A 24,723-nucleotide genomic window follows, 5' to 3' on the forward strand; every position below is an offset into this window, starting at 1 on the left:
CCATCTTAGTAGGTGTGAAGTGGTATCTCATTGTGGTTTTGATTAAATTCTGTTTGGAGCCTCTGCATTCACTCATTCGCTGTCTTGATTCCCCAAAATAAACCCTATTTTATTTTACAACAGAACCTCTATTTCTTTCTCAGGAGACTTGAACTCGGTTGGCGGTGGAGGGGTCGGAGCGGGAGGGGAAAGTGCCACATAGGAAGATCAAAAAGGTAAGTGGGCTTGTAGTCCGTTGTGCTTCTTCATATAGGCCAGCAGGGGGCACTCCCACAAGACTGCCAGGGTAGTTCAGCTGACAGCTAACAGGCAGCTTGCTTTTCCAGGCTTGAGCAGGTTCCTAGATCCCCGGCAAAGGGGTCTTTTTGTTTCCTGACCCTCTTCCCTCCTGTATGTGCTCGTCACAATGTCACTGTCAAAGCGATCCAAGCATCCCAGGCTATGCAGTGCTTCTCAAAGCGGGTGCTCCTGGCATTCTAGTGGGACAGTTCATCACTATGTGGGAATTTCACACAATGTAGAACATTTAGCATCTGGGGCCTCTGCTTGCTCAATGCCATCAAGACCTCCAATTATTGCAACAACCAAAATGTCCCCCACCCACATTTCCAGAGCACCCCCATCTGGGGATAGGTTGCCCAGTTGAGAACCAGGTATGCAAAGCAAGCTAGAGAATCCCAGTGTCTCCCGCTCAGGCAAAGCAGCAACTACCATGAGATCTCGTGTCCAGTCGAGGGAATGATGGAGCTCAGCCAAGGAAAAAGTCGCAGGTGGTTTTAGGTGACCTAGATTATACCCTGGCTCTGTTAATGGTTAGTTGACAGTGACAGGCTCACATATCAGGAGAGAGGGGAAGACGCTCTCTAAAAACAAGATGAGAACAATAACAGAAAAAGTACCCCAACAAGGCCCCCACGCCATGCAACTGGGACTTGCAACCTGAGCCTGGTCCCTTCAGTGTCCATTTGACCCCCACCCCCATCCCTGGGGAATGCACACTGCACCCGGCACCCGTCTCTGCCTTGCCTGGGTTAGTTTAAGGGACTTCATTTCCCTGTGCTGCCATAGCAACCAGGAAACAACCTCTGCTCAGACGAGAAGGATGGTGCTGTGGCCGAGATCTGTAGATGCACACGGCTAGTAACAGAGCAACCGGGACCAAGGGACAACAAGAGCTCAGGAGAAGGGGAGAGACAGGTCGCCCAGAGAGTAGACAATGCAGAGCTTGAGGAGGCTGGCTGTGCGGTTTATTTTTTCTCTCCACAAAGACACACACTGTCTAAACTGTGTGGCTGGTTGTTATTAAGAAGCTGCTGCGAGAGGGAAAAATTTAATAAAAGGCCCTGTGTTTGTGGTCTTCTTGGGCTTGCTGTGAGCTCTGGAAATCTTGAGGTGTGACCAGATTTCAGCCTTCAAAACCAAGATGGACTGCCCTTGAGAAGGGGTGGTCAGAGGGAAACATGTTCACGCTCTCCCTCCTGAGCCGGGGCCACGGGAAGCTGGGCCAGGACAAACAGAAGTTAGAAGTCTACTTTGAACCAGAGGTGAGTCCCACAGCTGAAGAAAGGCACATGTTGGAGGTGAGAGAGGAATGCTCTATGTTTCCACTTGGGAGGTAAACCATGTGTGTCTTGGTTGGTGTTGTTAGTGAGGTGGCGGGGTCACTGGAAGATCTTCCTTCGTCCTTCATGAAACTCAAGAAAATAACATCGTTTTCCTGACACACCGAGATTGCCACTGGGGCCCTCATCTTTCCCCTTGTAGCTGTCTTTGCTTGGACCAAAGGAGATTCCAGATTGCCTGGAATTTGGATGGTTTGGTGCAAGACCAGAATTTCCACCTGGTTCTAGGCAAACTGATGTCTGTTTGGTTTTTGGAAGTCGTGCTCTGCGGTTGAAATGCTGTGTGTGTTCATGCCATTTCAATGGCTTCCTTGAACTTTCTGGAATTCAACCCACAGGACTCATATTTAATATAGGTCAAAAAAAAAACTCGTTTTAGAATATTTTAAAGAGGTGGCAAAATTCCCTTGTTACACTAGATTTTTATTTCATTTGAATCCTGCCAGGAATAAGAAATCTACTGGGGATACTTTGCAAATTTGGGGATCATACAGAGATTTCCATTGTCATGGTACTTTGTCATGATATTTGACCTTTGCTGTGTCAAAAGGCATATAAAGTTTCAAAGGACCTGTATGGCCAATGGCATTTACTTACCTACAAGATATGTAACAGCTTTATAGGCCCCTAAATAGCCAAATTAGGTAATGTTACATAGCATCTGGAATGTATAGAAATTCTCCCCACGTACAGCTGAAGTGGTGGTGGCTTGGAATGCTCCTATTTAAACTGCCAGCTAGTCCAGGTCTAATTTCAAAGTTATCTGCTGCCCTTAATAATTCTGACCACTTACTTGCATACCAGGAAACTTTAACCAGCCTGTAACCTACACGCAAGCTGAGTTAATCCTCCAGCCATACATGACTCTCCTGAAAGTTGTAATGGGGTAAAAGAGAACCATGCCCTGGGTTCTACTAATTTTGAAATGTGGAGAGAAAAGGCAGTTGCTAAGAAGAGCAATTGTGTTCTATAACATTGTGTGAACAATTCAGAGAAAATCAGTAACTAAAAAAATGCCGAAGGCTTTGCACAAGCAGTATTTGCTATAGAAAGGTCTTCCACAGTGGCTCCGTCAAAGTGGCTGCTTTTCATTGCAGGATTACTTGAACTGGAGGTCCCCAGAAGACTATGTTCCTGTCAGCAAACCTCAAGATGAGAACAATGCCAGCCAGCACTCCTGGAGCCTCTTTCTCCCTAAAACTTTCAGCACTAGAAAGGGTGCCCTGATCCTCTACTCAGAAGGTTTAGCCATTTCGGCATGGACACCCAAAGAGAGGGGAAAAGGCCCCTACTGCCCCAGAGGTCCCTGGAGGAAGCTGGATCTTGAACTGCACACACTTCAAGACCTCAAAGAAGCCATCCTGGCATATGGAAGGCAACAGGTAGGCAGAACACTCCCTTGGGTTTGGGGAAGGTGCTGGCAGCGTGTCTAGAAACCCAGTTGCAGCTTTGGGAATAACTTCTTGGACCCAGGGAAGGTATGAAACTCTCAGACCTCTATTTCTTCATCTCTAAAATGAGATTGACTGTACTCTTAGCCCTATCTGCTGCACACCATTGTCACGAAGCTTACATGAGATATGTATGTGAAAGGGTTCTGAAAAGCATAAAGGGCTACATTATCATCATTTTGTGTTTTCCTTTCAGTTAGAGTAACACAAAGTCCTCTTCAGCATTCAGACAGATTCAGGCCAGCAGACGTTTCATCGGGATCCTTGAAATCCTGTCTCATAGCCACAAGCATCATCATCCCACCTCTGATGTTCTTGGCTCTGTGGAAATGAGAGGGAGAACATTTTAAATATTTACCTTGAGCCCTTCAGCGTCTGCAGGATAAGTTAATGACTTTTTCCATCCTGAATACAATATTAAGGGAAAACGCCTGTGCTCATTTTTCTGATTCATACTTCCTAATGTCTTGTGAGCTGTGCACCTGGACCCTGCTTTATATAATTGCATGCATCAGCCCTTTGGCTGAGGCCATAAGATACTCTGGGAAGATGTGTCCCTTTATAAGATTCTAGGTTAGAAATGGTGGGTGACTCCCTAATTTTAAAGTGTCTACTGACTTTTCATTCCCCACAAAATAAAGTCATTAGCTTCTTCTATCAGGCCCTTCACACATTGGCTTTTCTGCTCCATGTCTAGCCACATTTCCCACCTGTTCCTATACCACTTCAATCATGGATCCCATAAGGCCCCACCCATGTGATGAGCTCATCATTCCCCAACACCTGTGCCCTTTCATGACTCTCCATTTTTGCACACACTTCTACAGCTGGCAAGCTGCCACCTATCCTTCGAAACACAACTTAAATACCATCTCCTCACTGAAGCCTTCTCCCACTTGCCTAGGCAGAGATAGCCCATTGCCTCCCTCCTCTGCAGACATTCCCATACCATCATGCACTGAGCTTTATCTCTTTGACTGTCTGTCATTCCTGATGGATTAACATCTCTTCCAATGTGAGGACCATGTCTAAATCATTTCCAGAAAGAGTACCCACAAATGTCTGTGGAATTAATGACTTGGTCATGCATGATATTTTCAATGTTTCTTAGATCATCTCCCAGAATCATTGTTGGGCAATTTATCACCTACCCCCATGCCAGGCAGAGCTTCCAAAAGAAAAGACTCCTCTGCCCTCTTTTCGTCTTTCAAAATAGAGAAGCTTGATGATCTTGACCGAATACCCAATGCTCTTTGCCTTAAAAATAATAAATTCTTGAATAAAAGAAAACCAATTGTTGAATGCTTACTGTTGCATTATAGCTAAATATTATTTTATTTAATCCTTACAATGACCCTGTGCGATATAGTTTTTCTTGCCTCCTTTTATAGATGAGGAAACCAAAGCTCAGGGTAGATAAGTGATTTGCCCAAGGCCAGAGAGCTACTAAATGACAAGGCCAGAATTCAAATCCAGGACTGCCTACCTCACCAGGGCCTGCATACTTTGCACTCTGCCCTGTTGTTTGTGGACTCAAAGGGACTCCAGTGGTCATCGTGCCTGGTCGTGGCCTGTTTGTCTCAGATTCCCTCTGTTCCCTTCCCCTGCTCTGCTCTGCATCGCAGGCAGGTTGACCACAGGCTATGTATAATTCCGCAAACATTGGTGTCCACTGGCTTCTGGTTGAATTTGCCAATGGGAGACACTGGAAAGAGATTGGAGAGGGAGAAGAAGAGGAAGACCACAGTATTTCTCCCTTCCCACTCTGCCTCAAGTGAAAAGAAGCATCTGCATTACCTCTGTGATACAGCTCTCAACAGACAGGCCCACTATGACCCCCGACTCCTCCAGGTGACCCTACCAGCTCCTCCCTCTGTCCTTCTAGTGTAAATGTGGTGCTGGCTTCCTGATGTTATTGATCTCAATGTTGCCCCCCCATCCGTTTGCCTTCTGACCTCTCCAATCACCTGTACAACCAATTCCCTAAATTAAATTCCTTCTGTGTTTACTTAGTTTCTATTTTCCTGGTTGGACACTGAGTGATATATAGGCTAACTCATTTAGGCTTCCTAATAATCCTGGGCGTAAGTACTATTATTATCCACTTTAAAGGTGAGGAAATAGAAGCACAGAGAGTTTGAGTGACTCACTCAAAGTCATACAGCCGAGTAAATCACTGCACCAGAATGTGAGACTGGGCCACATAGAAAACATTACCTCTCTAATATAAATCTGTTTTTAAATAAGTGATTATTGACCAGGTGTGGTGGCTCATGCCTGTAATCCCAGCACTTTGGGAGGCCAAGGCAGGTGGATCATCTGAGGTCACGAGTTCGAGACCAGCCTGGCTAACATGGTGAAACCCAGTTTCTACTAAAAATACAAAAAATTAGCTGGGAATGGTGGTGCACACCTGTAATCCCAGCTGCTCAGGAGGCTGAGACATTTCTTTTTATCAAATATATTTTTTAAACTATGGGATTTTACAAATAAAATAAAAATCTATAGCTTTGAAAGAGGTAGACAGTTGACCCTAGAGATCAAGGTGAGAGGCTTCGGTGAGGAAAATGGAATGGCAAACAGTGCTGCAAGTTGAGTCCACCAGTAACCACACCAGCTGTCCATTAGGGTGAGTATTTCTTTGTCCAAATAGGATAGTTCAAGAGTTTAAAACACTGCACTAAGTCCAAGAGCCAAAGTGAGGATGGAAAAAGGGGTAGAGTAATAGTGCTGCTCACGGAAGGATCGGTTCTTGGCTGGACTGTGAATCAAGAAACCTGCATGACTCAGGCCCCACCCAGACCTGTAAGAATACAGGCTGTCGCAGAAAGGTGCAAGTCAAGGTTTAAAGCATCTCACAGTACCTCCAGCTCTCTGGATCTGACAGCACACATGTGGCAACCTGTCTGGAGTTTATAACTCAGCATCCATCCACCCCTGAACTTTCTTGATGGCCCAACTCTTAATGGGTAAAGATAAATGTTAAGTCAAGAAATCAGAGGTCAGCATTCTTAGACTCCTGGATACACACAAATATGTCGCTTGGTTGGTTTTTTGTTGTTGTTACTTTTTAACAGAAGGAAATCTTGTTTAGCATTTCCAAAGTTGAAACCATTCTTCTTGAGGCCTTTAATTTATTCAGCTTCCCATTATTGAGACATCAAATAGCTATAAAACCTAAGTAATCATAATTTGGGGTAGGATAAATACCAACAATGAGACATTGATTAAATAATGTATTTAAAATAATGTGTTTTAAAATTCAGTTCACAGGACATGCCACTTCTCTGTTCCATTGAGAGATAAACAGGATTTAGATAACTATAGTAGATTTCAACCAACATTGTACAATTGTTCCTTGGTATCTGCAGGGTTCCAGGATACCCCTTGATTTCAAAACCAAGGACCAAGATTGCTTCCAGGAATCCCTGAGGATACCAAAATCCAAGGATACTTAAGTCCCTTATATAAAATGGCATAGTATTTGCATACAAGCTACACACACCCTCCCATATACTTTGAATCATCTCTAGATTACTTATAATACCTAATATAGTATAAATGCTTTGTAAATAGCTGTTATACTGCATTGTTCTTATTAGTATTATTGTTATATATATATATATATATATATATATATATATATATTTTTTTTTTTTTTTGGTAGAGACAGAGTTTTGCTCTGTTGCCCAGGCTAGAGTTCAGTGGCATGACTGTAGTTTACTATAACCTTGAACTCCTAGGCTCAAGCAATCCTCCTGCCTCAGGCTCCCAAGCAGCTAGGACTACAGACATGTGCCACCACACCCAGCTAATTTTAAAAAAATTTTTTTTAGAGATGGGGCCTCACTATGTTGCCCAGGCTGGTCTCAAACTCCTGGGCTCAAGCAATGCTCCCACCTCAGCTCCCGAAGTATTGGATTACAGGCGTGAGTCACCACGTCTGGTCTATATTGCTATTATTGTTTTTTTTTTTCCACATATTTTTGATCCATGGTTGGTTGAACCTACAAATGTGGAACCCACAGATGCGAGGGCCAACTGTATTGCTACTGCCATCTCCATTATAAATTTCGTTAAGTTTAAAAGTATTGTCAGCCTTGTTCCACTAAATAGTCACCACTCATTCTGTACTGCCTAATTTCTCCCCACATCTTAATACTCAAGGCATTTAACTTTTTCGTTGCTATTTTCAGCCAATGTCCCCCCACGAAGGAACCTTTAGGTTACCTTTTTTTTTTTTTAGACAGATTCTTGCTCTGTCACCCACCCAGGCTGTAGTACACTGGCATGACCTTGGCTCACTGCAACCTCCCCGTCCCACGTTCAAGCAATTCTCATGCCTCAACCTCCCGAGTTGCAGGGATTACAGGTGCATGCCACCATGCCTGGCTAATTTTTGCATTTTTAGTAGCGACAGGGTTTCAGCATGTTACCCAGGCTGGTCTCGAACTCCTGACCTCAGGTGATCCTCCCGCCTGGGCCTCCCAAAGTGCTGAGATTACAGGCATGAGCCACCATACCCGGCCCAGATAACCATTTTATCAAGTAGAAAATAATGTAAAAAACATGCCTTTTGAATTAAGTTTATTTTTCCCATTCTAACCATAATATAGGGTTTTTATACAAATTAAAAATATAGAAAAGGAGAGAGAATTATAAATTATCTGTTAGCCTTTTAGCCAGAGATTAGGAGGATGAAGTTTCTTTGCAAGTTCTGATCAATAACCTGCTACTTGTTTGACGGTGTCGGTAAAATGTAGGAACTGCTCTGGTGGCTGTCAACAGTGTTAAGTAGGCACCAAGGCAGCAAAGGGGAGAAAGAGCAATTTGCCTGCACTCCTTTTTCTGAGTGTGCTCCATTGGAGCAGGTCCTGAGATGTTGTATTTGGAGCCTTTAATAAACCTAGAAGTAGGAAAGGTCAGAGAGAAACATGGTCAACTCCAACTATGAGGTCAAAGGTAATGTCAATAACAGCTGGACTTATTGAGTGCTTAGTGTGTAGCAGGCACTTTACCTGTATAACTTCATTCAATCTGCACAAGCCTAAGAGCTACATGCTAGCATTACCTCCGTTTTATAGGAAGGAAACTTGGGGCTTGACATTAACTAATTTGCTCAAAATTACATACCTAAGTGGTGAAGCTAGAATTGGAGCCCAACAACGGATTCCAAAGCCCCACGTTTAACCCCTAGACGGCTTGATTTTGAAAACTCCACATGCCTCAGAGAAAAAGAAGCATCTCCCCAGCTTTAACAGTATGTTTAAAAAGTGGGTCTGAGTCTTTCAACACATCCATTAAGCTAACCCTTTGTAATTCTAGGAAACCAAATCAGATTTTTATTAAAATTAATTTGGATGATAAGCAGCATTTCTATAATAAGCTATATGTATGATCCAATACACTCCTGTTTCTCTAGGTTTTATGTACTTCACTCATTGGTTCCCTTGTATAACTAACAGAATATTTATAACAATGGCTGGGGCTGGGCACGATGGCTCATGCCTGTAATACCAACACTTTGGAAGGCCAAGGTGGGCAGATCACCTGAGGTCAGAAGTTCAAGACCAGCCTGACCAACATGGAGAAACCCCGTCTCTACTAAAAATACAAAAAAAATTAGCCAGGCGTCGTGGTGCACGCCTGTAATCCCTGCTACTCGGGAGGCTGAGGCAGGAGAATCGCTTGAACCCGGGAGGCAGAGGTTGCGGTGAGCCAAGATCATGCCATTGCACTCCAGCCTAGGCAACAAGAGTGAAACTCCATCTCCAAAAAAAAAAAAAGGCTAACACTTATGTAGAAGTTAGTATTATACCAGTACCATTCTAAGTGCTTTACACTTATTAACTCAATCCTCACAACAGGTTAATAAGGTAGGTGCCTTTTTTATTGTAGCAAAATATATATAACATGAAATTTACCATTTTAACCATTTTAGATGTACAGTTTGGTGGCAGTAAGTATATTCACATTGTTGTACAATCATTACCATCATCCATTTCCAGGAGTTTTGTCATTTTGCTAAACTGAACTCCATGTCCATGAAACAGTAACTCCCCATTTCCCTCTGCCACCAGCCCCTGCAACCATATTTCTGCTGTCTCTGTGAATTTGACTATTCTAAGAACTTCATATAAGTGAAGGCACACAGTTGTATCCTTTGTGGCTAATTGTTTCACTTAGCATAATGTCTTCACTCATTAGAAGAATGAATTCATGTTATAGCATGTATCTGAATTTCCTTCTTTTGCAAAGCTGAGTAATAGTCCCTTGTATATATACACCACATCTTGTTTTTCCATTCTTCCATCAACAGACACTTAAGTTGCTTCCACATTTTGGCTGTTGTGAACAACGCCCTATAAACATGGATGTACAAATATCTGTTCATGTCCTTGTTTTCAATTATTTTGTGTATATACCCAGAAGTGGAATTGTTTGGATTATATCGTAATTCTATTTTTAATTCTTTGAGGAACTACCATAGGATTTTCCATAGCAGTTAGTTACACCATTCTACGTTCCCACCAGCAGTGCACAAGAGTTCCAGTTTCTCCATATCCTTATCAACACTTGTTACTTTCTGTTTTCTTCTTAAACTTTTTTTTTTTTTTTTTGGTGATGGAGTTTCACTCTTGTTGCCCAGGCTGGAGTGCAATGGCGTGATCTCAGCTCACCGCAAACTCTGCCTCCCAGGTTCAAGTGATTCTCCTGCCTCAGCCTCCCTAATAGCTGGGATTACAGGCATGCACCACCACACCCAGCTAATTTTGTATTTTTAGTAGAGATGGGGTTTCTCCATGTTGGTCAGGCTGGTCTCAAACCTCAGGTGATCTGCCTGCCTCGGCCTACCAAAATGCTGGGATTACAGGCATGAGCCACCGTGCCTGGCCTTAAACACTTTTATTTGATAATAACCAGATCCTTTTGTATTTCATAAGCATGATGATTGGGTGTTCACATGCATGTGTGAATGTGCCACCCTCTGAACCTTGTTACAACGTCAACACATTACCTGTCTGACCTGAAAAAAATTTTTTTTATTTTATAATAGCCATTCTAGTGGGTGTCAAGTGGAATCTCACTGTGGTTTTGATTTGCAGTTACCTAGTGATAAATGACATTCAGCATCTTTTTATGTGTGTATTGGCCATTTGTATATCTTTTCTGAAGAAATATCTATTCAAGTCCTTTGCCCATTTTTTAAGTGGGTTGTTTGGTTTTTTGTCATTGAATTGTAGGAGTTCTTAGATATTCTGAATAATTGGTTCATGCCTGTAATCCCAACACTCTGGGAGGCTGAGGCACGAGGATCACTTGAGCCCAAGAGATTGAGGCTACTATGAGACATGATCACACCACTGCACTCCAGCCTGAGTGACAGAATGAGACCCTGTCTCTGTCTCTCTTTCTCAAAGAGAGATATTCTGGATATTAATCTCTTACCAGATACAAATTTACAAATATTTTCTCCCACTCCATGGGTTGCCTGCCTTTTCACTCTGTTGATAGTGTCCTTTGATGCACAAAAGTAGGGAGGCTGAGGTAGGAGAACTGCTTGAACCTGGGAGGCAGAGGTTGCAGTGAGCCAAGATCGTGCCACTGTACTTCAGCCTGGGTGACAGGGCGAGATTCTGTCTTTAAAAAAAAAAAATGTTTTTAATTTTTATGAAGTCCAACTTTTCTATTTTTTCTTTTTTGCCTGTTCTTTTGATATCATATTCAAAAACTCATTGCCAAACTCAATGTCATGAAGCTTTTCCCCTATGGTTATAAACTCCAGGGGAAAACTTTTCTAAGAGTTTCACAGTTTTAGTTCTTATGTTTAGGTGTTTGCTCCATTTTGAATTAACTTTTGTAAATGGTGTAAGGTAAGAGTCCAATTTCATTTTTTTTTTGCATGTAAAGTATGTACTTTTGTCATCCTTATTTGACAGATAAGGAAACTGAGGCACGGGTGAATCAAATAATTTCCCTAAGGTCACACAGCTAGTGAGTCATCAAGACAGGATTCAAATCCAGGCAGATTGAGCTCTCCTAGGACCTGGAGCCTAATTTGTGCTGCTAGCAATCCTAGTTGTACCTTTACATTTATGACATATGGCTGGTCAAATCTTTGATGCTGAATGGTTTGGTCAGGGATCAAGCCTTGCTACAACACTGCATTAATGAGAAAATTCAGACCACTTCACGACTTTCTTCTTTATGGCCTGGTATCCAGGAACACACACTCACCAAAGATAGATAGAAGAGAGAGCTATCATTTGCACAGAATCCCAAAAATTAAACCTGCAGAGAAAGGGCTGGCTGAGAGCAGCAGTGTTTGCACGAGGCTGATCAAAGTCAGGCTGGGGATGGAGGATGCTTTCCAGGCACCGCTGCAAGTGGCTTCTCTCCCCTCCCACCCTGCCCCCATCTCTACTCCAGTTGCACTCACCTGGCAGCCCCAAGGCTGGCTCCAGTCACACATGCACAGGTGCAACAACAATGAGCAGTCACCCTGTTCTACGATTTGGCCTTTGCCAGAGAACACTGACTCCAGCAAGACAGACTGAGGGCTAGGAGATGCCAGCTGTGCCCCTCCTGAGAGAAGGACTTCTGGCTGGAGCAGGCAGCTCAGAGCACAGGTGGTCAGCAGTAAAACGCAGACATTATTGGGTTTTTCCATTCAATCGAGCCAACATCTGAGTAGTTAGGAACTGCCCTGGGCCTAAAACAGTGCCTGACACATAGCAGATGCTCAACAAATTGTTTAATGACATATTGGTTACAAGGATGTGGCCAGGGGGGTGAGGGGGCTGTAACCTCTACCCACCAGGAGTGCACAATCTGGTGAAAGAGGCCAATTTGTGCCCCAGTGACATTTTGATACCAGGCAGTCCATAAGAGGAGCGAGATTATGATTTCCTAACAAAGAAGGCAGAGAGTGTGACTGCTTCTTACTGGGAAAAATCTAGAGCGGCTTCTTGGAGAAGGTAGAATTTGAGCTGAGTCTTGTAAAGATAAGCAGGGTGAGACCTTCCAGGCTTAGGTGAGCAGAGGCCTCTAGGGGAGAAGGTGCAGGGGAGGGGAAGTCAGGGTCACTAGCCAGGCTCCCTGCTGGAAATATACCTGGGGAAGTGGGTGGGGCCAAATTGTGGAGGGCTGTACCTGCCAGTTCTGGGATTTGGGGGTTTCTCTCTTCACCCTTCTGCTGATTCCTGCACACAAACGCTGGGCCACCCTCTGCGGTATGATGGCAGCTGGCTACCTGGGCCTTTGTTGCCTTCTTGGGGACTCTGGCTCCCTGCCACCCCATATCTGCTGGGCAGGAGCACAAGCCCTACCGTCTCCTTCCAGCCTCTGAAAACCTTCAGTGGCCAGCACTAGAGCAGGTGGACAGGACAGCCAGTGCGGGGGAAGGGACAGGTACACGGGAGTCCCCTTCACGCCTCTGCATTCAGAGACCTGATATGCATCAGGAAGGCAACTGGCCAGAGCAAGTCCCTCGTTAAAGGAAGCACTCATGGTGGAATGTGGATAACAGGCCACCCCGTGCACACTAATTACTCATTGCAGAAGAAACCTGAAGCTGGGATTGATTGGCAAAGCCGAGGCAGGCCTGAACAGTCTGAAACCATCTGTAGCCAGCCTCCTGCTGTCATGTTTATTTTCCTCTTCCAGAAACTCCCTCCCCGGCTCCCTTCTGTCTCCTTTTATATTTTAGAGTGACTTTTGAGTGGGTAGTTAGGTCTAGGATAACTTTAGGGAAGAACTAAAGAAATATGCATGAGAAGAGGGTGGGTGCCAGAAAATTAATTAATTTTTAACATGTTTTCTATTTAGAAATATAATCTATATTACTGAAAACTTGATTTTATTTTTTAAAAAAAAAGAGAGAGAAGAAAGAACTATTTGTAATCTTATGCCCAGCACCCTAATACTCCCATTATTAGCTTTTTCATCTATTTTCTTCCAGTCTTTCCATCATGACTATATACAGGATATGCTTGTATGAGGTTGTAATTATACTATACATGCTTTCTTATGTTTTGTTATTTTCCACTGAAAATATTCTTCAACAGGTTGGAAGTGAGTTAGTAGATTTCACCCTGACTGGTATCCTCGGTTAGCCCTAAGCAGGCCTTGGGCATCCCTCAGTGCTTCAGTTTCTCCAATGAGATGGGACATTATTAACCAACTTCACAGGCATAATTTGAGAAGTTATTAAAAGAAACCAGGAAACTAGAAAAAAACTTAAATAGAATGTGGTAGACAGGATGTCCTGCCAAAGGCATCTGTGGCCTAATCCCTGGGACACGTGAGGTTACAGGGCAAAGGGAAATCAAGGTTGCAGATGGAATTAAGGTTGTCATCAATAGATGGCCTCAAAATAGGGATATTATCTTGGATGATCCGGGTGGGCCCAAGGTAAGCACAAGAGTCCTTAAAAGCAGAAGAAGGAATCAGAAGGAATGATCAGAGAGAGGGCAGCCTGAGAAGGACTCAGCTTAATGTTGCCGGCTTTGAAGATGGAGGAAAGGGCCACAAGCCAAGGAATGAAGGTGGGGGTGACCTCTAGAAGCTGGAGAAGGCAGGGAAACAGATTCTTCCCTAGAGCCTATAGAAGGAACTCAGGCCTGTCAGCACCTTGATTTTAGCCAGTGAGACCCATTTTGAACTTCTAACCAACCTCCAGAACAGTATGAGAATAATACATTTATGTTGTTTAAACCACTAAATGTATGGTAATTTGTTAACAGCAGCAATAGGAAATGAATACACCAAGATCAGCTTCCAAATCCTAAGCAAAAATATATGTAAATACTCTAAATTCCAGGTCTAGGATTCCCTAACTCTTCTTGGCAACTCCCTGCACCATGGTGCAAGCTTCTCAGTAAAGTTTCAGAACCAAACTGGTGCTTCAGAAATGCCCACTAATGGCCAGGCTCAGTGGCTCACGTCTGTAATCCCAGCACTTTGGGAAGCCGAGGCAGGCGGATCACGAGGTCAGGAGTTCGAGACCAGCCTGTCCAACATGGTGAAACCCCATCTCTACTAAAAATACAAAAATTAGCCAGACGTAGTGTTGGGTATCTGTAATCCCAGCTACTCGGGAGGCTGAGGCAGGAGAATCACTTGAAACCAGAAGGCAGAGGTTGCAGTGAGCCGAGATCACACCACTGCACTCCAGCCTGGGTGAAAGACTGAAACTCTGTCTCAAAAAAAAAAAAAAAAAAAAGAAGGAAAGAAAGGAAAAGAAAAAGAAATGCCCACTAATGAGAAACTGCAAGGGTTCCTGTCCAGACTCAAACAGCACATCTTGCCATCTGCACAGGGGCCACAGCATCTTGGAAGATGCTGGTCCTTACTGCATTCAGAGGAAAGTCAGTCAAAGCAAAGATTCACAGAAAAGAAATGAGGTTCCAATTCACCCAGAAAAGGCCTCTCGTCTAATGGCTCCATATTTCAGGGCCCAACGCAGTGCCTGGCATATAAAAAGTACCCAACAAATATTTATCGTATGACTGAGTGAAAAAATGGAGTGAGAGTGTCATTTAGCTTCCACCATCCTCTCTATAATTCTTTCTTTCATGTCCTCTGGGAAAAGCCTCAAGACCACATGAGACTGAATTTCTAGGCTGTTGTTGCACTTGAAGTACCTGCCACATAAACTTTCCAGACATCAAGGAGCAGGTGATGCTCTATGTTTGAATTCTAAGCATTCATTTAATTCATAAGTCCCCAAGGAGTAAAGCCAATTGAATAGTAAGCCACGTTTTCTTTTATCTTGAACCTTGAACCCATGCACTCTGGCCCTAAATCTAGAGCGCTTTCCCAGGCTTTCTCACAAGCTATCTCCTTCCCACTCTGCTGCTTGTGCATTTTGGGCTCACTTGATGTGATTTTATTAGTTATCAATCCATCTTAATCATCCCCTTTTTTCCAGTGCTTGTTTCCCACCCCTTCAATCTGTAGCAGCTTTAAATCTGTTGCTCCCATATTGTATCCACGTATCAGAAATACTTTTGGCTGCAAGCAACATATTTCATGATTATCAATGGTTGAAGTTGGGGAATCAGCAAACACTGCTCACTGGTCAGATCCTGCCCACTACTTGTCTGTGTAAATAGAGTTTTACTGGAACACAGCCATGACCATTTGTTTACATATTGCCTATGGATGCTTTTGCACTACAAGGACAGGTTGAGTGGTGGCAACAGAGACCATATGGCCTGCAAAGTCGAAAATATTTACTGTCTGGCCCTTTATAAAAAACCTTCCAGGCTGGGCATGGTGACTCAAGCCTGTAATCCCAGCACTTTGGGAAGCTGATACAGGTGGATAACTTAAAGTCAGGAGTTCAAGACCAGCCTGGCCAACATGGTGAAACCCTGTCTCTACAAAAAATACAAAAATTAGCCAGGCATTGTGGCACGTGCCTGTAATCCCAGCTACTCTGGAGGCTGAGGCAGGAGAATCATTTGAATGTAGGAGGCAGAGGTTGTAGTGAACCAAGTTAGCGCCACTGTACTCCAGCCTGGTTGACAAAGCGAGACCGTCTCAAAAAAAGAAAAAAGTCTGCTAACCCCTGATTTAGGCAATAAAGAGATTTAATTATCTCAGGTAACACAAAGTGGAGGGGCAGGAGTTTCATGCTTGCCCAGCTGCTCGCCAATGCCATTAAGGACTCAAGTGCTATATTTTCCTTCCACCATCCTTTGAATGTTGGTTTTTCTTATTAGGCTTGTTAGCGCATGTTCACAAGATGGTCCCATACTTTCAGAGGTCACATCTGGGTTCAAAGCAGAAGAAAGGGGCCAGCGAGCCATCCTTGCACAGCCGTTCCTTCTCTAAAGAAACAAAGACCTTCCAGAGGCTCCCAGTAGTTTCCCCTTAGTTTCATTGGGCAGAGCTAGGTCCCTTGGCCACTCTGAGACGCAGTGGAGTCTGGGAAAGCAAGGCCCTCCATGTCTGCACTTTCCTGGATTCAACCAACCAGGGATCGAGAATATTCAGGAAAAAAAATAACAATCCAAACCAAAAAAAAAAAAAAAGTATAACAACTATTTATACCGCATTTACATTGTATTCAGTATTATAAGTTGCTAGAAACAATGTAAAGTATAGGGAGGATGCATACGGGCTATACTGTACAAATATTACTACCACCATTTTATAATATATAAGGGACTTGAACATACACAGATTTTAATATCCACAGAGGTCCTGGAGCCAATTCACCACAGATAATGAGGGACGACTATTTGGGAAAGGGGATCTGCTGACAAAAAATTGGGGCTCTTTTAGCAAAAAGAAGTGAGGGGGAATAAGTGTTGGGCAGTTAGCATAGTCTCCCACCACTTGGACAAGGGAAAGGAGAAAAGACCTAATATTTGTTCACCACCTACTATGTGCTAAGCATTAAGTATTTTACATACCTCAGCTCATATAATCCTTACACTGAGGACACTGAATAAAACTATTCAGAGAAGAAATTAACATGCCCAAGGATGGGGCAAGATCTCAAGGTCAATTCCATCTTCAGGCAAAGCCTCTGCTCAGTCTCCACTGTGTTCTCCTCGGCTCCCTTTAGGAGTACTGAGAGATGAGAAAGTGCTTTCACAAGTGCAGGGTGGGCAGGGAATGAGAGCGTGCACCCTCTCACCTTACCATAAGCTGGCTCAGTGGGACGCCCTTTCACTTACATTATTTCATTTACACCAAAAACGAGGTATTATGTCAGTATTGTGGGCGAAATTATATAATGATTAGACGATTGAGAAGTAGTGGGGCTGAGATTGGAACTATTTGTTCATTTATTCATTTCCCCACAATATCGAGCCCCTAGTATGTGCCAGGCACTATGAAACCTGACTCTCGGGTTGATTCCAGAACCCATGCACTCTCCATTCCCTCTACCACTATATTAGCTCCATTTTAGAGACAGGTTCAGAAGGTTCCAGAGCTCACGCAAGATCACAAAGTTCCCATGAGGCAGAGCCGGCCTTGAGCCCAGGCGCTCTGGCTGTAAATCCAAGGCTCTTTCCCAAGCTTTCTCACAGGCTGTCTCCTTCCCACTCTTTGGCTTGTGCTTTTTGGACCCACTTGATGTTTCCCTGTGTCCATTGTTCAGCCTCTGCAGGCCCATAAGACTGAAGTGAAAGACTGTTCTGAAGGGTAGAAAGAGATTTGGTGCCTACAAAATGACTTTCAGGATGCCAGAGCTATTGAGCCACTGAATTAACCAACCCTGGTATTCTCTAGCCTTTGGTCTTTTTGTTACATGAGATAACAAACGTTCTTTCTCATTGTTCAAGCCTATTGAATCAGGATTTACTGCATCCTAACACGTATGAAAACTCTGGTCTCTCTAGAATACAGTTCTTACAGTCTAGGACACTCACTGAGGCACCTGCTTCAAAACATCTTTATTTATTGTTTTGACATCAAGCTGGTTCATGGTGCTAACTCCTGGTCTGGTCCTTTGATGAGATGGTCAGTTATTGAAGAACAAGAGGCTTTGCACTGATGTGGATTTTGAAGCCCTAGATTCAAGCCCAACTCCACTTCTAAATGACTCCACATAGTTGCTCTCTATCCTTCCAGGCTATATTGTTGCCTTGGGAGAGTTCCTTAGCCAGAGGGGACTAAGTGGGTTTCATTTCTCATGCCAGTTCTCACTGGAACACTGTGTGGATCACTTTCATGGAGCATCCAAGAATATATGCTGTATGTTTCCATTCATATGAAGTTCAAGAATAGAACAAAACAGTCCACGGTGTTAGAAATCAGAATAGCAATTACCTGGTGGGTAGGAGGATACTGACTAAAAAGTGGCATGAGGGACTCCCTGGGTGGATGAAAATGTTCTGGATTTTGTTTTCTGTGGTGGTTACAAAGGTATATACAATTGTCAATATTTATCAAATGAACATCTAAGCTCTGTGCATGTTATATAAATTATGCCTCAGTTTCAAAAATGTTCTTAAGGAGAAAATGGATTCTGAGATCACCTTCAGTTCAGCAGTCAAGAATTCTGTGATTGATTAGGGATGTCTGCCATGGACACTGGGGAGGGTGAGAGATGTCAACACAAATATCACACATTTGCTATTCTTGTGCCTAAGCAATCATCCTCTGAGATTCTACATCACTTAAGTGGTTGTAGTAACTCAGTCCACCTTAGAGGATTACAGATGAGGTGAAATTTCTTTGTATAATGTAAATTCCTAGTCAATTGTAAGATGTTATTATTCATATTTATTCCCCATGATGTCTTGCACAGTAGCACTGACTTTGGCAGATAGGTTCCCAGAAAATTCTCCCCAGCTTAAATGAAATGCATCAGAGCCAGATATTTTCAAAATGCCAGGCTCCCCATGAACATGGACATGATTCGTCTGTCCCATTATTCACATTACAAACATTGAGTGCCAATGCAGATTTGTGAGCTGGCTTTCCCATTACAGTACAGAGCCATTTTTGAAGATACTAAAATGATTTCCACAGGCTGAACTAGGTAATGTGTTTTCTTCTGAAGTTTTTATCCTTTCCTGACACTCTATCTCAAGATGGGATCTGGTATATGTCATTTCTCCTTCTGCTTCCAACTGCAAACCTGCAGGGGACTTTCAGAGCTTTGCTCTGAGGGCTCTTGGTTCATGTCTATTAGCCGAGGCATCTGTTTTTGGTGCCTTCTGGCACCTTCTGGGAGTTTCCTGGGTTACTGATGAAGATTGTGCTAACCAGCCTGTATCACTGGGTGGCTCAGGGCTCAGCAGCTGTGCTGTTTCCTGACTGGTGTCCCCACAGGGAGAGCAGGACAGAGCCTGGCAACCATACCTCCACTTCCGAAGCCAGCTGGAGAGCCAGGCCCAACGGCAGATCCAGCCAGGGCATTCAGCCAAGAGATACCTCCGAGGCCTCCTGCGGACTTGGCCCCCAGATGCCACGTATAGGCTCTGGTGCGCAGGTCAGTGGTGAAATGGGAGGGGGCACACCCCAAACTGCCCCACCTCCCATTCTGGTGTGACAGTGTGTTTTCCATCAAGACCTGAAACACCAAGATTTCAAGCCCAATTCTGTGTTAAAGCAAAGTCCCCACGCTTGGTAGCCCACAAGCCCCTTTCACGGGTCCCGTCCTTTGTCCTCTGACGCATTTGCAGAGGGAAGAATGGCCTGAAGTCCTGCCTTCACTCCCATCCCTTGCCCTCAGCAGCCTCACATGCCACATCCAGGCCAGAACTTTCTTCCCAATCTTCTCCACTCAGAGACCCTCCAGTTCAACCCCCATCTTTTACAAGATAAGGAAGAAGAAGCCCAGAGAGGCAAAGTAATTTGTCCAAGATCATTCAGTCAAAAGCAGAGCTGGGACCAGAAGTCAGATCCACCCTGCACCCCCACAGTTCCACATTCTTCCCCACATTCCCTAGTTCCCCATGTGAGGTGATCCCAGGTCCTCCCAGAAGCGAAATGTTAGGACTCTTCCTCTTAAAGATGGTGGCTCTCCAGCACAACCCATTAGGAGTGCAATGGACACCCTTCTGATGAACAGACCCTAAATGCACTCTGTAAATGCTTGAAAACAAAAATGGGAAGTGGTTGGGGATTAGAGTTGCCAAATTTAGCACATGCATACCCACCCCCGCAACACCCATAAACAGTTACACTTGCAATTTTCAATCTTCGCGATGTACTTCTACTAAAAAAGTATTCATTGTTTATCCAAAATTCAAACTTAACTGGACATCCTGTATTTTATTTGGCAAGCCTATTTGGGATGAGAAGAGTGAGCAGAGAATGTGCCAGTACCCACTCGGCTGTTTGCCATTTCTTCAGCAACAACAGCCAGGACTAGAGAAAGACTGACTTTCTTCCTGCTTTATAGGTTTACCCTGAGGAAGAAGAGAAAGCAATTCACTCCCCCAATAAGTGGTGACTTGAAGCAAAATGAAAGTTGTGGGCTCCTCCAGTCATTGGTTTTACTCTCAGAGCAGTTCCACAATTATAAGCAGTTCTATTTATTTGAAACTTTTGAGAAACAGCCACTTAACCAAAGAAGTGCTTCTCATTGAGTGGGGCAGAGGGCACAGCAGGCCACTCTCCTATAGCCTAGGTCCAATATTCCCCAGGATGAAGGCCCCTCTTAACCTCAGAAAAGGTCGAGTCCTCCATGGGAGTCCATGGCTAAAACGTGTGGTTTAAGGAAAGATACACACACACACACACACACACGCATTCTTGAGCTCCTTGCCATAATTCCTTGCCAAAGCCCCTCTTGAAGGTGAGGCCCTCAAGCTGGAGGCACAATGGCAAGAATCTGGTGTGAGCCCATCAGTCCAATGGCCCCTACCACCCTCTTGCTGCACGTCTCAGAGCTCCCCACTTTGTGATACTAATGTACATATTCTCTGGGACTTCTTTACACCCCTATGATTAATCCTCCCCACCCTTCAAGCTCACACCTTCTACAAAGTCTTTGCTGAAAACTCCAGTCAATATTGAGCTCCTTGTTTTCTGACCTTATATTACACTGACACTCAGAGCCATTCAGAACACAAGAGAGTTTTGTCTCTCCAATAGACTACTGAATGCCTTTTAAAAGGGCCCAAGTCTGCTTCCACTGGATCCACTTCACTGACTAGCCGAGGGGTGGGCCCATAGGGAAGCCCTCAATAAATACTTACAGAATGACTGGATTGAGGAGGCTGCTGACCATGGGGCCTACAGAAGCAAATAGGATACATCCACTGCCACTGGATCTCCTCCTGAGGCAGGAGGAGCTTTTTGCCCCAAAGAAGCAGCCATGCTCCTTCCACCAGGGAGACCCAGTTCTTGGGAATGATGGGGTGGAGGAGGTACACATGTAGCACAGAACCAGAAGCACCCAGACAAGCCCCTGTGGGTTCTATCTGACTTTTTAATCTCCCTCATCTTCTAATTGTCTTCCCTAATGGGCAATGTCCAAAGCCAAGACTAGTGTAAGTGAGGAACCTTGTAGTTACCGCCAAGAACTTGAAGTTGGCTACCACTATTTCTATCAATATCTCCTGATCTACTCTTCAGGATACATCAAGGATTCTGTGCTGCTCCAGGACAGTCAACTTAATGTACCAAAGAAGCTCAGGCCACAACAAGATCTTTCAGGTGTACCCCCAAAGTACCATCTCCTGCCTGTCTTCCCTTCATTTTGGATTCAACAAGGAAAATCTTTTGAACAAGGTACATGTTGATTTACATGTTGATTTTATGACCAATTCTCAGATAACACCTTAACACCTTAAATGTTAACACCTTAAAATGGCGTTTCCCAAAACAAGGTCTTGAGATTCTGGGTTGCATAGTCCTCAATCTGTAAAATGCGGGGTTAGTGCAGACCAGCACTGTCCAATAATGCTTTTCACAGTGATGGAATGTCCCATATGGGCTGTCCAATAAAGTGGCCATTAGCCACATGTGGCTATTGAGCACTTGAAATGTAGTAGTACAACAGTGAAACTGAGCTTTTTATTTTATATTAATTAATTTATATTTAAATAACCACATGCAGCTGGTGGCTACTGTGTTTGGCAGCGTAGGTCTAGACTCTAGATTTTAGATGATTTCTTAGATCTGTTCCATTCTTGTATTCCTTAATCCTGTGATTTTTGTGGCAATATAATGTGAAATATATATATATAGGATTTAGAGCCAGAAATGTGTATCGAAATGGCTGTTCTCTCATTTACTAGTGCAAGATCTTAAGCAAGTCATTTAACCTCTTTGAGCTTCTGTTTGCTCATCTCTGTAATGGGCACAGTAAGACCTACTTCGTGGCTATACAGAAAATTATTGCAAGCCATCTGTAAACTGTTTAGTACTATGGGGATTGACTCTGTCAATCCCAATATTATTCTATGGAACCTGAAGCATTAAAAGAGCCAGAAGTCACCTTTGGTAAAGGCGATGGGAAAAGACAACTGGGTAGCAGTAATAGGCAAAGACGAGAGCCTTGGCTGGTAGCAGAGTTCTTGAGAACATAAAAGAGCAAGAGCCCAACATAAGATTTTTGGCCAGGCTCAGTGGCTCATTCTGTAATCTCAACATTTTGGGAGGCCAAGGAGAGAGGATTGCTTGAGGCTAGGAGCTTGAGACCAGCCTGGGCAACACAGTGAGACCCTGTCTCTACAAAAAATTTAAAATTTTAGCTGGGCGTGGTGGCACATGCCTGTAGTCCCAGCTACTTGGGAGGCTGAGGCAGGAGGATCACTTGAGCCCAGGAGTTCAAGGCTGTAGTGAGCTATATGGCACCACTGCACTCCAGCCTGGGTGACAAAGTGAGACCCTGTCTCTAAAATATGTATAATGAAATTTTCCAGAAACAGTGGCAGTGTCTGACCAACCCCCATCTTTGGGGAAATGATCCAGTCAGGATAAGTAGAGAATCTGGTTTATCAAATGAATGGAGAAGAGCATGGCAGGTTCTCAGAGCCTGGGGCCATTAAACATTTCAACCAACCACACATCTCACTTGAGTCTTTTTTTTTTTCTTTATTTTTTTTATTCTTTTTTTTAAATTTTTTTTAGAGACAAGGTCTTGCTCTTGTTCTGTCACCCAAGCTGAAGTGCAGCCGTATGATTACGGCTCACTGAAGCCTTGAATTCCTGGGCTCAAGCAATCCTCCCACTTAGCCTCCTAAGTAGCTGGAACTGTAGGAGCACACCACCACTCCCAGCTAATTTTTGTATTTTTTTGTAGCGATGGGGTTTCATCATGTTGCCCAGGCTGGTTTCAAACTCCTGTTCTCAAGTGATCCTCCCACCTTGGCCTCCCAAAGTGCTGTGATTACAGGCATGAGTCACCGCTCTCGGCCTCAGGGCTTTCATTTTATGGCTGGATTAACACTGCACACCTGAGGGATAAAGTGACTTTCCTAATTGATGCCATATACCAAGGAGCTGTCACAATCAAGCAGAAAACAAAGAGGCTGTATCAAATAGTGATTAAACATGTGGCCATTAGCACCAATTCCAAGCCATATAGCCACTCTGGGCCTTGGTTTTCTCATTTATAAAATGGAGATGACCATATCCATCTTTATCTCACAGGGTTGCATGTGGGAATTAAATGAGATAATATATTAATAGGAGCTGGCACATACTATGTGCTCAATAAATGTTCACTATACCTCCTTAGCGTGTGTTTTAAGCATAATTACTAACTGGAATGCCCAATTGCCCATGATCACAGGGGCCAAAAAAAAAATCTATTTTAAAAGAAGCAAAAATAGTTCAGTGGCTGTAACTTGAACCCTGACTGATGTTTTCATTTGTTTGAACCTTATCTTCCACTGGTTTCCCTCTCTTTGCCCGACACTTTATCTGAAGAAGTAGCAAAAGTCCCAGCTGCAAATCCCAGGTCTCCAATAACGTGATGTTGGCTAAGTCACTTATGCTCCCTGCATCTTCAGTTTGTGCATATGTAAAATGCAAATACTGGGGTCTGCATTCCTTCCTCCCTGGGTTGTTTGTGAAAAATAACAGGAGAGGACAGAGCTACTCCAATGCACATTATCTGGATTATCTGAATCCATGTCTGAGATACAGAGAGACTAAGTTTTGTGGTCTCCTTTCAACAACTAAAGCTTCCAATACTTTGCTTGCAAACCTGTTTCTATTAAGCACAAATAAATGAATCAGATGGTGATGTTTACTAAGAAAAAAAATTATGTTTCCCCTCGCATTGATTGAGTCACATATTCAAACTCACCTGGGATATCGCCAAAGGGAAAATTGTCTCTCTGTATCCCCCTACTCACAATGCCGCCCACCCCAATTTAGATACCCAATGTGTAAGACTGTTCAGACTGGGCACAATGGCTCAAGCCTGTAATCCCAACACTTTGGGAGGCTGAGGCGGGTGGATCACTTGAGGTCAGGAGTTCGAGACCAGTCTGGCCAACATGGTGAAACCCCGTCTCCACTAAAGATACAAAAATTAGCCGGGCATGGTGGTGCATGCCTATAATCCCAGCTACTCGGGAGGCTGAGGCAGGAGAATCGCTTGAACCTGGGAGGTGGAGGTTGCAGTGAGCCAGGATCATGCCACTGCACTCCAGCCTGGGCAACAGAGTGAGACTGTGAGACTACGTCCCCCACACCCCCCACCCCCCACCCAAAAAAAAAAAGAGACTATTTAGTGAGTTTCACTTCCTCCACCCTCAGAAATGCATTTGGTTCTAGGTGAATCTGACCAGAAAAGATGGACCTAGTTTAGTGTCTGGTTTGACCCCAAGGAATCATTCTACAAGGGATCATTCTAGAATATCCCCAAAGGTCTTTAGTGCTGCACTCTGTATGGAGTTGAGGTCCTGTTAGGAGCAGGCCTAATGTAGCCCCGGGTCACCTCATATTAATGAGTCCCCAGCCCATCAGATTTCCCTGGGCCACTAAAACCAGAGCAGACCCTCTGAACCTGCCCTGAGCCTGAGCCTGTATTTCTTCCACCAACACTCAGCCTTAGTTCACATCTAGCATGGCTTTCAGGAGCCAGTGGGCAAAGGAAGGAGAGCTGGGGGGTGGGAGTGGCCCCACCTGTGGGCAATTGACTCTTGGCCCAGTGACACCAAGGATGGAAATAATGAACGGGAGCAGAGAGGGAAGGTGAGGCTGGCTGGAGGCAGGAG

At 44.1% G+C, this 24,723-nt stretch overlaps 1 protein-coding gene and 1 non-coding gene across 4 annotated transcripts in view; both read left to right on the top strand.

The window, feature by feature from the left end:
- Positions 1-1,089: 1,089 nt before the first annotated feature.
- Positions 1,090-24,723, top strand: part of KIAA2012 (KIAA2012 ortholog) — a 134,697-nt gene continuing 111,063 nt past the window's right edge. For all 3 annotated transcript variants that reach the window (XM_063644890.1, XM_055290233.2, XM_055290232.2), the window contains exons 1-4: positions 1,090-1,544; positions 2,720-3,004; positions 18,872-19,031; positions 21,125-21,280. In XM_063644890.1, the coding sequence (XP_063500960.1) occupies positions 1,461-1,544; positions 2,720-3,004; positions 18,872-19,031; positions 21,125-21,280 (685 nt within the window). In that variant the 5' untranslated portion in view covers positions 1,090-1,460. The remainder of the gene's footprint in view (positions 1,545-2,719; positions 3,005-18,871; positions 19,032-21,124; positions 21,281-24,723) is intronic.
- LOC129489069 (small nucleolar RNA U13) lies at positions 9,998-10,101 on the top strand. Its single transcript, XR_008659885.1, has one exon. It is a non-coding gene; the product is annotated as a small nucleolar RNA U13 (small nucleolar RNA).

The sequence above is a fragment of the Symphalangus syndactylus genome, chromosome 8, assembly GCF_028878055.3.
Source record: "Symphalangus syndactylus isolate Jambi chromosome 8, NHGRI_mSymSyn1-v2.1_pri, whole genome shotgun sequence".
NCBI classification, from domain to species: Eukaryota; Metazoa; Chordata; class Mammalia; order Primates; family Hylobatidae; genus Symphalangus; species Symphalangus syndactylus.